The sequence below is a fragment of the Dermacentor albipictus genome, chromosome 2 (assembly GCF_038994185.2).
Source record: "Dermacentor albipictus isolate Rhodes 1998 colony chromosome 2, USDA_Dalb.pri_finalv2, whole genome shotgun sequence".
In the NCBI taxonomy this organism is placed as follows: domain Eukaryota; kingdom Metazoa; phylum Arthropoda; class Arachnida; order Ixodida; family Ixodidae; genus Dermacentor; species Dermacentor albipictus.
This window is the reverse complement of record NC_091822.1, coordinates 192,379,244-192,393,226: the sequence shown is the minus strand read 5'-3', so window position 1 is coordinate 192,393,226 and position 13,983 is coordinate 192,379,244. Positions and strand designations below refer to the sequence as shown.

General features: G+C 45.0%; 2 protein-coding genes across 2 annotated transcripts in view; one reads left to right on the top strand and one right to left on the bottom strand.

Moving 5' to 3' along the window:
• Positions 1–4,334, bottom strand: part of ct (homeobox protein, cut) — a 760,713-nt gene extending 756,379 nt beyond the window's left edge. The window contains exon 1 of the mRNA XM_070534591.1: positions 4,272–4,334. Within this exon, the coding sequence (XP_070390692.1) occupies positions 4,272–4,334 (63 nt within the window). The remainder of the gene's footprint in view (positions 1–4,271) is intronic.
• A 235-nt stretch (positions 4,335–4,569) lies between these two features.
• Positions 4,570–13,983, top strand: part of mbo (Nuclear pore complex protein Nup88) — a 32,723-nt gene continuing 23,309 nt past the window's right edge. The window contains exons 1-6 of the mRNA XM_065427438.1: positions 4,570–4,806; positions 4,969–5,123; positions 5,923–6,048; positions 8,278–8,493; positions 9,461–9,629; positions 10,895–11,027. Of these exons, the coding sequence (XP_065283510.1) occupies positions 4,597–4,806; positions 4,969–5,123; positions 5,923–6,048; positions 8,278–8,493; positions 9,461–9,629; positions 10,895–11,027 (1,009 nt within the window). The 5' untranslated portion in view covers positions 4,570–4,596. The remainder of the gene's footprint in view (positions 4,807–4,968; positions 5,124–5,922; positions 6,049–8,277; positions 8,494–9,460; positions 9,630–10,894; positions 11,028–13,983) is intronic.

Here is a 13,983-nt window from a genome sequence, read left to right as displayed (position 1 = left end):
CAGAAGCAACATTTATTACCTTTTTTTACATACTCTCTCTCTCTCTCTCGTGTCCGTTACCCTTTTCCACACTCTTAGCGTAGCGTTCGGAGGTGCACATGGTTAACCACTCGTTCTCGCTCTCCTGCTTCCCCTGTACAATACTACAGGAGCTTTACCACATTTTCATCGCACTTGAGATGAAGCACGCTTTACAGGAAGAACTCGTCAGCAAGAGAGGGTGCAGCGTGGGACAATCACATGGAAGAAGTGGTTGAAAAGCGAAAAACGCCCAAGTGCTTTTATAGATGACCCCATGGTTTCTCAAGATGATCTGCGTGAAAGACTACTTTCTCGGGAGGTCCCTCTAAAAGCGACTTAATCAGTTCTGCTGAGGTAATCTAAACGTTATTGTGGTGTCGAAGCAGCTGCTGTGCCACCTTTGTATCTTGAGAGTACAATATGGCAGTGTTGACTATTCATTTTTTACAGTGAAGCTGTATATGGCTAGTCGATTCATCCGTCCGTCTGTTGCCTGTATGCCGGAAATTCCTTTGGCGTAATCCCATGCGCATGCGCGAAAAAAGAAGAGAGAAAATAGGCGCGCGATTGACTGCGCCAGTATTGACGTCTTTGCTCTCCATTGCAGCCGAGCGCGCGTACAGCAGTTTCTTTATGGCTCCCAAATGGGTAGGCCATGCGTAATACGTACTCCCGAGGAGCAGGCAGCTTTCATACAGCAACGCCGCGAGCAGAACCGGGAACGAACTCGTCTACACCGTGCCTATTCTGCAGCCCGGACACAAGAACAGGTTCGTGCAGGCGAGCGCAAGCAGCAACTGCGCACCAAGGATCCGGCAGCGTACCAAGCCGTCGTTTAATGAACCGTCGGGATTAACCCACTGATAATCACCGGGGCTGTATATTTCAGCTTCGCTGGTTAACCATCTGCGCGGAGTGCTTGGGTGGTGAATTTTTTTACTATATAAACGAAGACCCATAATCCTTGTGAATTTGCACGAATGAAGACATCGTTGTCATACTGTGACGTCGCGTTTATAAGTGATCCCAAAGTATCATCAATGAAATTGAAATGGACTTGTTCTGACTTATATATATATATATATATATATATATATATATATATATATATATATATATATATATATATATATATATATATATATATATATATATAAGTCAGAACAAGTCCATTTCAATTTCATTGATAATATATATATATAGGTGAAAAATTTTCGGAATTCTGCAAAGGCTAAAGAAAGACTTGTAATACGTTAACGTTATCGGTAATACTGTTTTAAGCACCTAAAAATTTACACACAGACACCGCAAAATAAACATTCGTGCAGTATACTACGCGCCACCCAATTTCGGATGTGACGTCGACGGATCGCGTAAATATTCGTCACTATAAACTATACTGCACATCTTCGATTTCTCGACAGCTAGGTTCTTTAATCAACATGTCAAAAATGTAAAAAAAATAACTGTAGATCGGGTAGAATTATGAAAAACAAAGTTTAGAGACCACATAGTATCATCGTAAAAAAACAAAAATTTGTTGTCCGACTAATGAGCAAACTCACACCGGCACAATGACAAGGATAAAATGGGGGAAAAAAAGGTGAAAAAGCATAAGCGCCACTGAACACACACAGTAAGCTACGCAACACCATTTAATGCTGAGCCACGCACTGGCAGGCTGTTTGACGGACATGTCGAAGCAGCCTCTTAGCTCAGAACAAACATAACAGCACATGTAATCAGATGAGAGATGCTCGGAGAAGTTCCCTTTTGCTTGTCATACTGTTGCTGATAAAAGAAAAATGTCCCGAACGTATGCGTATTCGAGCACACGCATTGAGCAAGGCTAGTATAGCAGCCGCATTTGTCGAGCGCTTTTCCCGGAATATTTTGTTTATTATCGCCTCCTTCTTGGACAGCCGATTGTTGACGCCCGCCTGCATGGGAGGCCGACCGGCGCGAAGCTGTAGGTTTGCAAACAATGGCGAAAAATTTGCCGACACGCGCGTGTTCTCGTCCAATAAAAAAAAAGCAGTGTTTTGAGAAACAAACAACGGCCAGTCGAAGGCAGAGAGCGAACTGGAGGCCGCGGAGGAGCGCTGTCATCTGCCCAGCGCGGGCTTTCCGAATAGCCGCATGCCCGAGCACGTGCGCGGCCGAACAGTAGCCGGATGATGAGAGGGCCGCCCGTCACAATAGCCCGTTCCCGCCGAAGACAAACAGCGACCCCCGCGAAAGGGCTGCCCCATTTTCATCTTTTCATCCAACGGCGCAAACACATAAACCGCGCTTCGGATAATATCGATACAACGGGCACCAACGAAGCACGGGACCCCACTGCTTTCGGAGCCGAGTCACTCGTTCTCACCGTGAAATGCGTCAGTGAGGAAAAGAGAATGCGCTCCTACCGGTGCACGATGACCAAGTGTGGGGAGGACGCAGTAGCCGCCGCACTCCGACCGAACGACCGACCGACCAACGGAGCGAGCGGCTCGTTGGGCAAACGACGCGCAGTCAGGAAGCGCGCGCGGAGGAATATTTTTGTTGTTGTTGTCGAGAGGCGCAGCGCCGTGAAAACGGAGCGTCGAGTAACGAATGAAAAGCGCGCGAAAGGTGGGAGGAAAACAGAGCCAGCGCGACGGGGGGGGGGGGGGGGGGGGTCTGTATTCATGGGCGGCACGTGCGCCGGAATGAAAATTGGCTCCGCTTCTTTTTCTTCTCTCTCTCTTCCCGCTTAGTATTCGACGGCGACGGAAGCGCGAGAAAGGGGGTAACGCACGACGATCGTTGCTATATATGCTATTGTTCTTCATATATTTTATGTCGACAGTTTCACTTGTTCTTTCGCTTGCTTCGCGCTTCAACCGTCCGTCCGCCCTTTAACTCACGGAATCGCGCAAGCGTTGCGGCGATTTATAGTTACGGCTACGTGTCGATGGGGGCAAACGTTTTCATTTGGGAAGCGGATCTTACCTCGGCTGGTTAAAATTTTATCCTTTTTGTTTTCTGTACTGTATTTTTTCCTCCTTTACGCCCACGTTGGCCTTTTTTTTTTTTTTTTGGTCGGATTCTCGCATATATGAGCTCGCGATCCGTTCATGCTTCACACGGCGCTTTTTCATAGATTAATTTAGAGTACAAGTAATAAAGCGGCAAAAGCGAGCTGAACACTAGCGAGCACCTAAACAAGGAAAGCTTATGTCATGAGATATGCGCGCTAGCAAGCGGTGGTTTTATTTTGTTGACTGCCCACTTTTTCTCTCACTTTCCTGCTGCTGTCAACGTTAAGAGTTCTGCATAGCATATCTTCGCGGGATTTAAATTCACGCTTGAGATATCACAAAACGATCTAGCTTGTGCACGCACTGCAGGTATCGCTCTAGGCACAGATAAGTAATCTGGAAGCAGACAAGCAACAGCTACACACAGACACACACGAAAAAACTCCAATGTTAAACTACAACGATTTTGTTTTTTTCGCTGCAAGGAAGTTCTTCAGGTAAGCTCCGAAGTACCAGCGAAAAAATCACGGACAAAACTAAAAGTTATGTAGTGTCCTCAAATTATAAGCGATAAAAAAAAAACGAGGAAAATCACACGTTTGCATCACCTCACGACAGCTGTCAGTCAAATTTTAGATTGTGCACTAGCTCCGTGTGCTGCCTCTAACGAGTGTCAGACACTCCTCGTTACGCGCGCGTCTGCAGGTTTTCGACTTGTGTCAGACCTCGGCTTATGATACAGACACCAGATTATTTTCGCAAAGCAACGCTCTCATTTTGACAGCGCTGACGGCAAATGCACTGCGCGCGAGTAATGCGACTGCGGCACGAACGCCCGACGGCGGCGACCCACACCGGACCGGAAACGAAGGTGGGACTTTCAAATCGCCGCGCAGGTCTCGTGTTTAGTGGCGAAGCCGAACCACTCCGGCGGTCAGAACCAAAACAATGCCGCTCCGGACGCGATCCGCACAACAACCGCCGCAAACAACTCTCCGACAGTCAGTGTCACGTGCGGTAGACACTAGCTCCAACCTCGAGCGAGCGACCGGAAATAAAGCGGAGCATCGATCAGCGTTGATAACCTATCAATAGAGACCGGAGATGCACGCATTGGAGAAGTATATCGCTCCTGCACTATCCGGAGAAAACGCCAAGTTTCTGACCGACGGACGTGTCGGCAGTTCCGTATCCAAGAGGGAAATGCAGCGCGCCCGCGCGAATAGCGTATAAAAATTCGCTTACCTTTAAACGTGGTAGATCAAATTCACTCCAAAACCGGACTGAAGAGCGAGTGCCTGCAGCCATCTTGGCCCAAGACGAATGACAACTAATTGGCCACGTGACCACGCTGTTCGTCTTTACTCCTTGCCTCATCTGGCGCTTGTGTTACGTCTATGTTTTCAATCACAAAATGAATCTACAACGCAAATAAATCAACTTGCATCAAATTTACTGTCTTTAATGCGTATTTAAAACATTTTTTGGAGACTATGCGCAATATTAAGGTTAAGAATATCTTGCACTGCAATGGTGGCTGCGGTCGAGGCTGCGCGTCCGTCGTTACAAGATGGCGGCAGCGTGGAACTGTCGTGATAGGGACAGTTCATTTTTACGTCAATTGTCGTTGCATGGCGACAAATATTGTTCTTCTATTCATACAAGGATGCTCATCGCTGCTTATGACGATTATCTTGTCGCCTGGAGCCACCACCAGCAACGATTGTTTGCTGTCAGCGCAAAAACATTTTCAAGTACAGTTGAACCGGATAATTGCCTGGTGCGCTGATGTTCTATTTTCTGCTTGTTTCAGTTGATTTTGCGCCATGCAAAGTACACTTATATATATAGTAATGTACGGTTTGCGCCGTTATCCTTAGCTGTGATCATTATCGGTTAATGTGTATTGTATACAAGTACATTTATGTTTGTCGACCTGCAGGAGTTGCTGCTTTCCAACCCGCCCATATTCGATGTTGACAACGTTCTCGTCAGTTGTACCAAGCACTTGCTGCTCACCGGGCCGCGGGGCATAACCGTTGTAGTGCTACCGAAAACGCCAGCCACTCTGGTGAAAGAGAAAAAGGCTTCATGCAGGTGAGGCAATTGTGCTACCGTGTGCATCCAGAATTTGAAGCGGCAGATTCCTCGTTGGCGTTGCATAGTTCTCCGCGTACGGGCGCGGTAGCGCTGCAGAAGTCGCGGGCCGTCTTTTTCATTGTAGGGTGCTGTTCTCATCACGACGATAGTTTGCATTGTTTACCAGTACTGCTCCTGAAGGGCAAATGCAACCGGCAAACGGAGGCCTCAGGAGAGCACCTGAGATTATATTAAAGTAGGCAGCGCAGGATCTCCAGAACACCCTAAGGCAGGGGGGATCAAAGCTGGAAACAGGGCGGTCTGCGGTTTGTGGCCGCCGATGCGGAGCGTGCTGGGGAGTGTTCGCATATAAAATTGGCTCTCCACGATCAGCCGCTGGAGCCACACTATCCAGCGTCGGCGAGCCCCAACGCAAGGGCCAGCCTGGGTTCTAGCCTTGCTGTGCCCGTTCCCGCTTTGGTGTCCTGGAGGCGCCACCAATTATACGAAATGATGACACGTTGTTAGAACTAGCAAATAAAAACTATTAAAGAAATATAATCAAGCCCAGGCACCAACTTGTGACACAGTGCTACCGCGCCCGTGCGAGAATTATGCATCGCCAACGAGGAATTTACCACGTGAAGCTGTATTCATGTGGCAGGATCACACACACACACACACACACACACACACACACACACACACACACACACACACACACACACACACACGGACGGACGGACGGACAGATTCCTACAAGCTCAAAAGTTTCCATGTGGCGGTTTAAAGCTTATCAGGGCCACATTTCTTTCAGATCATGGACGCTTGGCGAACATTTCTTCCTGTGCCACAAGTCTATTTCTCTCGTCGACGTCGCCTGGCACCCCGACAGCGAGTCTGGCCTCCATGTCCTCACTCTTACGAGTGATAACAATTTGAGGTATGGACGTCTGAAGCCACCATGCAACACGTTTAGATGCATTAGTCATTTCGTGCTTCGTGACATAAGTTAATTTATTTGTTTCTTTTGGAGTAGTTGTTTTCTTCACTTCGTAGCTTTTTATATGCTTTATAGAAGTTAAACAAGATTTCTGTCACAATGTCTCAGTTTTACCATCTGTGATATGCAAATAAAACAATTATGTAATTCAGTATGCTCTCAGTTTGCTGCTTGCAACAGCACAGTGCTGCATGTCAGTAAAATAAGTTGCACTTGGTATGCTTGCATGGTAAGTTGCTCACCACTATCAAGAGGCTTGTATTTCAGGCTACCAAGCTGTTAGCTCAAATAAATATGAAGATAAACTGTCCTTCACTTGGGCCTGTAGCATGCCAAAACAAACAAAAACCCATAAAGGTGCCTCAAAAAGTAAATCTTGCAGTTAATGAAAAATTTGTCATTGTTAGGGAGTAGTCAAACTCGCTACCGCCACCCCAATGGGGCAGCTGCTGAGCAATCTTGTTAAACTTGTTGTCTATTGGTACTTAATATTTTTGTTAAAGGGACCCTGAAACGATTTTGGCGATTTTCTACAAACGTACTGAGTCGTTAGAGTAGGTCCTTCTGATCATTAATTGACACATCTAAGTGCTCTGCGTAAAGCGTGTAATTTATTATAAGGCTTTAAAAATGCACATCGCTGTCGATCGCAGCGCACTGCTCGGCGGAATTTTAAGCCGCCCCTACCCATATGATGCAAATAACCCATATGACGTCACATGGGCGAGCTATCTGATTGGCTGACCAGGGCGCGTGGTCAATAATTTTTCCAACTTTATGGTGAACAAATGATGCTCGTAATAGTTGGAATGTTAGTTACTTTGTTTTTGTAAAAAGAAAATAACTTAAAGAGAATACACAAGAATAGTTTTTTAGTACACTTGAGCACTTCCGGCACACAGCAAGTGTCGTCTGCTTGTGTTACAACGTGTGCAGTCTTTGACGAGAGCTCCGCCGTCAGTGTCGATCAGTCTTTTCGTGAGCACGATGAATTACCCTTGTTTCGTTGTGGGCTGCAGACGTAGCGACTAGAAAGATGTGAAGTTGCGAAATCGTGTCTCTCTGCAAGGCAGCATACGAGCGAACTGGCTGCTGCGCTACGGTTATCTATGGACTGCGGCTATCCGATAGGCGCCAGGATTTGCGCGTTTGTGGCCGTCACTTTACAGCGGAAGATTACTAACGCAATAGCGTTTCGCAAGTCCGGTATTAGGGCAAACACAAGCGCAAGGGGACAGGGTCTGGCCGCTTGACTGCGCCGGGATGAGCCATGAGATGAGCAGAAGGGTAAATGTGAATGGTCTGCACAGTGCAGCCACCTGGTGGCACAGAGCTCAACCATACACAGTAGCAGCAACGAAGTGCATTCTTCTTTGCTGCTGGTGTGTATTTTTCGCAGGAGTGTAATCATCAACACGTTGTTCTTATAAATGTTTAAAATGTTTTACACTTGGTTAGAGCAATATTAGCGCTTCGTTTGACTGGTTAAGCGCTGCGCCAACAATTGTCTGGACAGTGCAGACCGATCAGGCTGCTCACGTACGTGTACTCTGAAGTTCCTTCATCAGCTTGAGTTTATGCCTCCAGTCATTTGCCGAAATGACCAGCTTGCCTGTGGTTACCGGAATACCGGCCACCTTCGGCGCCACGACAGAATGCTCGCAACGCACGCTGCTTCGATGGCTCTCGGTCGACGGCCAAGCGGCCAGCGGAGAGGTCTCGCGCGGGAGGAGGCGTGCTCCAACAACCGGAAGTGGACGATGTGACGTCGCATCGTGACATAGGACCAGTGAAGGCGGAGCTTAGCGCCGCTCGCTCGGCGAGCGAGTTGAGGAGGAAAGGCATGGCTAGGGAGGAGGGTAACTTCTAATCGCTTGTTACTCCATTAATATGTAACGCTTCACTTAAATTGTGGTGCGAATGTTCTACTTAAGCTGTACCCTATGCGCCTACAAAATTTGTCCGAACCGTTTCAGGGGCTCTTTAATAAATAGATAACCTTGCACAATCTTGTTGCTACCACATGCCTACATTTTATTGTAGACAATACACATCTGTTATGTTTGCCTTGCATGGTTTACGTCATATGCTACTATGATTGCACAATATAACTGGTACATGGCTGTAAATTTACCTGCATCAACCTTATGAATGTTTGCATTTTTTCAGGCTTTATGACATCGCAGAGCCACAGTCTGCTCAGCTGGTTCTGCCAGTTGGTGTTAATCTTGGCGTCACTGGTACACTCAGTGCCTCTGTTGGAGATGCTGCAGTCAGCTTTGACTTTGGGGACCTCTCCGCTGAAGGAAAAGCTCGGCAAGTCTTTGTACTTATGGGAAGTGGAGACATCTACCTGACTCACGTTTCGCCGCAGGATGACAATAGGTATCAGCACAAACATCATTTGAGTTGCAAACTCTTTCCTGCTGCTGTTCAGAAGTCACTTTATTCTGCCATTATAGGTCTGCTGACATGAGTTAGCTGACACATTAGAGGCTAAAGTATGTCTGTTGCACAACTACCCACCATACCCATCGGAGTATCTTTTTTTTCCCCCATATCAGTTATACAAACGCTCGAGGTGCATTCACGGCACTGGAACTACCATTGTTATGTAGTCCCACTGACAGCCCATGCATTTCTCACATATGTGGGGCCAGAAAGTCCCCTGGACGCAGAATGCCTTTAGCTTCAAAAATTACAAAGGGAAGTACATGTATCGTTAACACTACATCAATTGCTTCAGTGGCAAAGCAAGGGCACCTTTCAGTGTTTCCATGAGCAATGTGTGAACACACATTATAAGCACACTGACGTTCCTGCTGAGCTGCTGCTTGTATGCTCTTGTCTGAGCAGTAAACATCAAGCTAACATTATCTAGAATTTCATTGGGTGCTGACTAACACCGACAATTTCCTGTCAGTCTCATCTCCTTCATCATCAAGGTGCGACACCTGCAGTGCCACTGGCAGCACTCGTCACACCAGAGTTGGGAGACGTCTGGTAGCTGCCAGGATGCTGTTTCTTCTGCCCAGCAGGAGTTGTCTTGTGTGCTGCATTGTGCCAGCATGTCTCGCTCGCCTATAGTTAGAACACCGTCCGAGGAGTTCAAGTGCAATGCTAGACCTTGATATCAGTGTTAATGCTTTGCTCTTCGTTTTTTTTTTTTTTTTTGCTATGTAAAACATTTTTTAACTACTTGGTGTTAAGTACAGCATTATCTATGGACCTCTGCTGTGTATGCTTCAGTTCTGTCTAGCTTATATTTTATAAATATTAGGGGGGGGGCACCATAAGACTCCTGCACATTGATAAATTGGTACATTGTTTCTATACTTTTCATTGTAACAAGGTCACACCTGCGGCCTGTGTTCGGCCCACTGAGCATGCAGCCCCAAGCAGAGGACAACTATGGTGTTGATGGCTATTCCCTCATCTGCCTGCGAGCTGCTGTCCCAATGTTAGCCATTGCCACTACCGGGGGCACACTTTACCACTGCCTTGCTCTTGGAACACAAGATGTAAGTTGCATATATATTTCACTCTTAACGCATTTGACCTTTAGTGTCTAAAATGAGAGAAGTACAATGTTAAAGGAAGAATGGTAAGAACACTAAAGACACTGCAAGACAATTTAGAGTGCAATAGCATTTAATTGCATTGTTAAGTGAGTCTTGCCTCCTACATGTGCTCATGAAGAGCATCTGAAATGCATGTGCTGCCCATAAAGTGTCCTATAGTCAGGTAGCATCGATTGCCCTTTGTACTTCACACGAACATTTAAAGGGAAGCTACAGAAAAATTATAAGCTAACAAAGTTGTAGAATTGCACTTCTGGAATTGTGAATAGGTCATTCTTATTGGGAGTGGATGCCTGTTATTCCAGAAAAGGTTAAAAAATGAAAGGCACGTGGCAACAGCACTTTTGAATGCTACAGAATGCTGTTGAGGCATCCAGTATGCCACCAGTTGCACAATGTCACCGTGTAGTTTATGGTGTATACAAAAAACATGCTCAAGTGAATAAAGGAATAGTTGGCTTATAAATGAATGCCTCTGCATGCTTAGTGCTCTTAACGCAACAGTTAGTATTGGCAATCACATTTGGTGATAGTCATGGTGGCTTTTTCTCTTCTTTTTTGATGACATTTAGTAATTGTTATTGTCAGATCATAATTTTTCTTCTGCTAAGTACTGTAAAACGCTACAGGGACAAAACGGACACAGGGGAGCGCAATCTACCAACTGGTTTATTGTCAGATCATATGCAGTCGCAATGCGTCTTCGTGTGCTTTATGATCTGTGGTATGATCTGACAGTAAACCAGTTAGTAGTTTGCACTCCCATGTGTCACCTCGTGTTTGCTTCAAATCCAGAATCCATTTCGTCCCTTTTGCGTCTTACAGAACTTAGCACATGAAAAATGAATACACACCAACTAGCCCAATTCATAGCTCATCTAATTGTCAAATCTGGTGTAAAAAAAAAAAAAGGCAATGTTTTGAACTTTACAAGAAAATGTGTACTGTGCACAGGTTTGTACGATGTTCTAAACTTTTCCCGTGCTCTAAAATTAATCTTTCTTTCTAGTGCCGTTATCCTGTACGCTTGCTGATGGGTGCATAAAAGGCAACCATAATATTTATTTACTGTTTCGTTTATGAAGCAAGTCCAGTGTCTGTTATGCTATGAATACGATGTACACACCATGCCACTCTTTAACTGGGTTTTAATTTACTGAACCTCGTGTTACTGATTGTATGCATGTTTCTACTTCTTCTTTCAGTTTTCACATGGCACAAGGGAAGAGTGCGAGGAGGTTTCATTGTACGTGTTTGAAAAAATTAGGCTAGACTTAACCTTTTCACCGTCCACTGCCGAGGAGGAAATCTTTACTTGCCCAATTCGACTTCACAAAGGTAATTATACATAGAGAAAAACTGTATTGGATATTGGCATTCTAGTTTCCAGTCTCATAATAACTTATTCAGGGGGTTAACTGTAAATGAAAAAAATATATCTCTGACAGCTCTGCGTAATAAAGTGAACATATCTTACCTAACAAATTTTGTAAATTTCATATTTTACACTGCCTCATGATAAGCACATGGCATTATCACAATCAGAGCTAAGGAGCAGAGAAAACTGATGTCAGCAGGTAAGGAAAGATATTCTTAACAATGCCAGTATTTATTGCCACTGTCACATTGGGAGTCGTTACAGTGAACATTAAAGCAGCTTAAATTATGCTGAAATGATTCATTAGCTGTTACGCGGGGCTATAGACCGAACATTGCCAAATAAGTTCCGCGGAAATCTGAGGAAGTATTGTGAAAGAGAAAGTTTTTCTCATGTCCTGCTGTATTCCGAGTGTGTACATGTTTACGTATGTGTTTGAAATACAGCAGCACTTGCGAAAGAACTTAGACATGCAATATGCCACATTCTCCTATAGTCACTATGTCACACATGCTATCAGTTGACTCACTGCATCTGTGAAAAGCCACATAGCATGACCCTAAAGTCACCATGTCGCTTGACAGGATCGGTGTGTCACAGCATCATGTTGGAAGAACAGGGGTGCATGTGCTTGACTAACAACTGTAATGACACCTGGTTGGAAGGCTAAAACTTTCTGGGGTTTTATGGGCCAAAACAATGGTCTGATTATGAGGTACATTGTAGAGGGGGCTCTGGATTAATTTTGACCACCTGGGGTTCCTTAACATACACCCAATGCACAGTGCAGAAGTGTTTTTTTTTTTCACTTCGCCTTCATCGTGATGCGACCACCACAGCTAGAATCAAACTCATGACCTCGAGCTTAACGCCATAGCCACAGGGCTACAGTGTCGGTTGGTTGGAGGGCTCATCTTGAATTATGTGCATGAATACTGTCACTGATAACGAAAGACGCAAGCCTTCCTAGTCTCCCAAATTATCTGCACAATGTATGAGCTTTGAATGTTTTGTACAGTTGTGCAGCTGAAGAAAATGTCCCCAGAAAGTAGCCATTCCTATCATCTGGTACGAAAGCCACCATTCTGATGTCAGTCTCATTAGCCAAGCTGAATCGCCATTGTTACCATGAAATCACAAAGTTATTGTAGCACCATTCAACAGCTGGAGAATTTGCCGCTGCAGAATGAGTCACAGCGTTTACAGAATGCAGCCCTGTGAATAGGTGGCTGTAAATATGGCTTCCTGAGATCTCCAGTGGTTGTGTCATGCTAATGATCTTGGAGGCCACGCTTAATACTGCATCTGTCTGCAAGATCTCTCAGCACTAAACGGCAGCAGTGGCATTGAGGCCTTCTTGGCCCATGTGTTAGAGATTGTCGAGTGTTTTCTGCGCTAGTGCACTCAATGATATACCAAATCCAAATATACCAAATCTGAACTTAACCCCGGCGCCAGAAGACCGGCCTCTAAAACTGGCAAACCTGACAAATCCCAATAAAGCAGTCTTGACTCCCTCGAGACATCAGCCGAGCTGGCAATATCTAGTTGCGAAAACCCTTCTCTTGTGAAGGTTCTTTCCGATTTAGTTGCTTGTCAGAAAAATGTCACAAGACATATCGAAATCAAAAATGCTGTGAATACATGTTTCAATGCCTTGGAATTGCATGTGGCTGCTCTTGAAACTTCACGTTCGAAGGCACTGTCTGATCAAGACTCTGATCAGCTTCGTTCTGAGGCGGTTTGCCTAAAACTCACTGTTGCCAAACTAACTGCCAAATATGATGATCTTGAAAACTGCTCACAAAAAAATAACAATTCTTCATGGCATACCAGAAGATACCAGTGAGAATCGTGAGACACTAAACTCCAAGGTTGCCAACATCTTCAATAGGCTTTCCCTTAATTGTCGACGTATTGAACGCTTCCATAGGTTAGGCAGAATGTACTCTGAGCGTTCTCGCCCTATCATTTTAATATTGCTTGATTTCAGCGATAAGCTGGTAATGCTGAGAAATGCTTATAAGCTGAAAAAATTCCCACATGAAGCTTTCCAAAGATTTTTTGTTTAGAGTGCATGCAGTACGTAAAAAGCTAAGGGACGCTTTGGTTGAGCAGCGGAATAATGGCTCGATTAATAAAATGAGGTTCGATCATTTATTTATAGATGCCATATAGATAATGGTTGTTACAACTGGGACGGTGCACCATGTAGTTAGGTAATAGCTCCTGGTTTTGATTCCAGAGCAAGATTTTCAAATGTATCATCATCACTAGGTTGACAATGTCATCACTCTGCCACAGGTCTTGCGCTTTTGAATGTCAGTGCCAGAAGCATGACTAACAAATTTCCACAGTTTCTTCTGCTAGTTTCTTCATGTTCTCCTCATGTTGTATGCGTCACAGAAACATTGGCTTCACGAAGATATACTCAACTCGGAATTCTCGCCTCCTGGTTACACTGCTGTCCGGTATGACCGTCAGAATAAGAAAGGCAGTAGTGTTGCTTTGCTTTTGCGTTCAGATTTTCACTTCAAAGTTCTACCAGGTCCTCCTAAGGTAGAATCGGTTTGGTGCAAGTTACTAGTGCATAAGCAGAATTAACAATTTGTGGACTTTATCGCCACTCTGATGGCCCTAGTGACTTGTTCGATATTTTGCATTTTATACATGACCATAGCCTCGACAGTCCTAACTTAATTGTTCTTGGTGACTTTGTTCGTGGCATTCACTGGCCTTCCTTACATATTCCACCACTATTGCCTCAATTGTAGAGACTTAATTATGTTTTTTTGGGGTTCTATAACCTGATACAATTAGTTAGTAGGTCTATGCGGCAGAACTCCATGCTTGACTTAGTGTTTATCAGTGACAGTCTTGCTCGTTTAGGTTTTAGGTATGATATCCTGGAAGGAA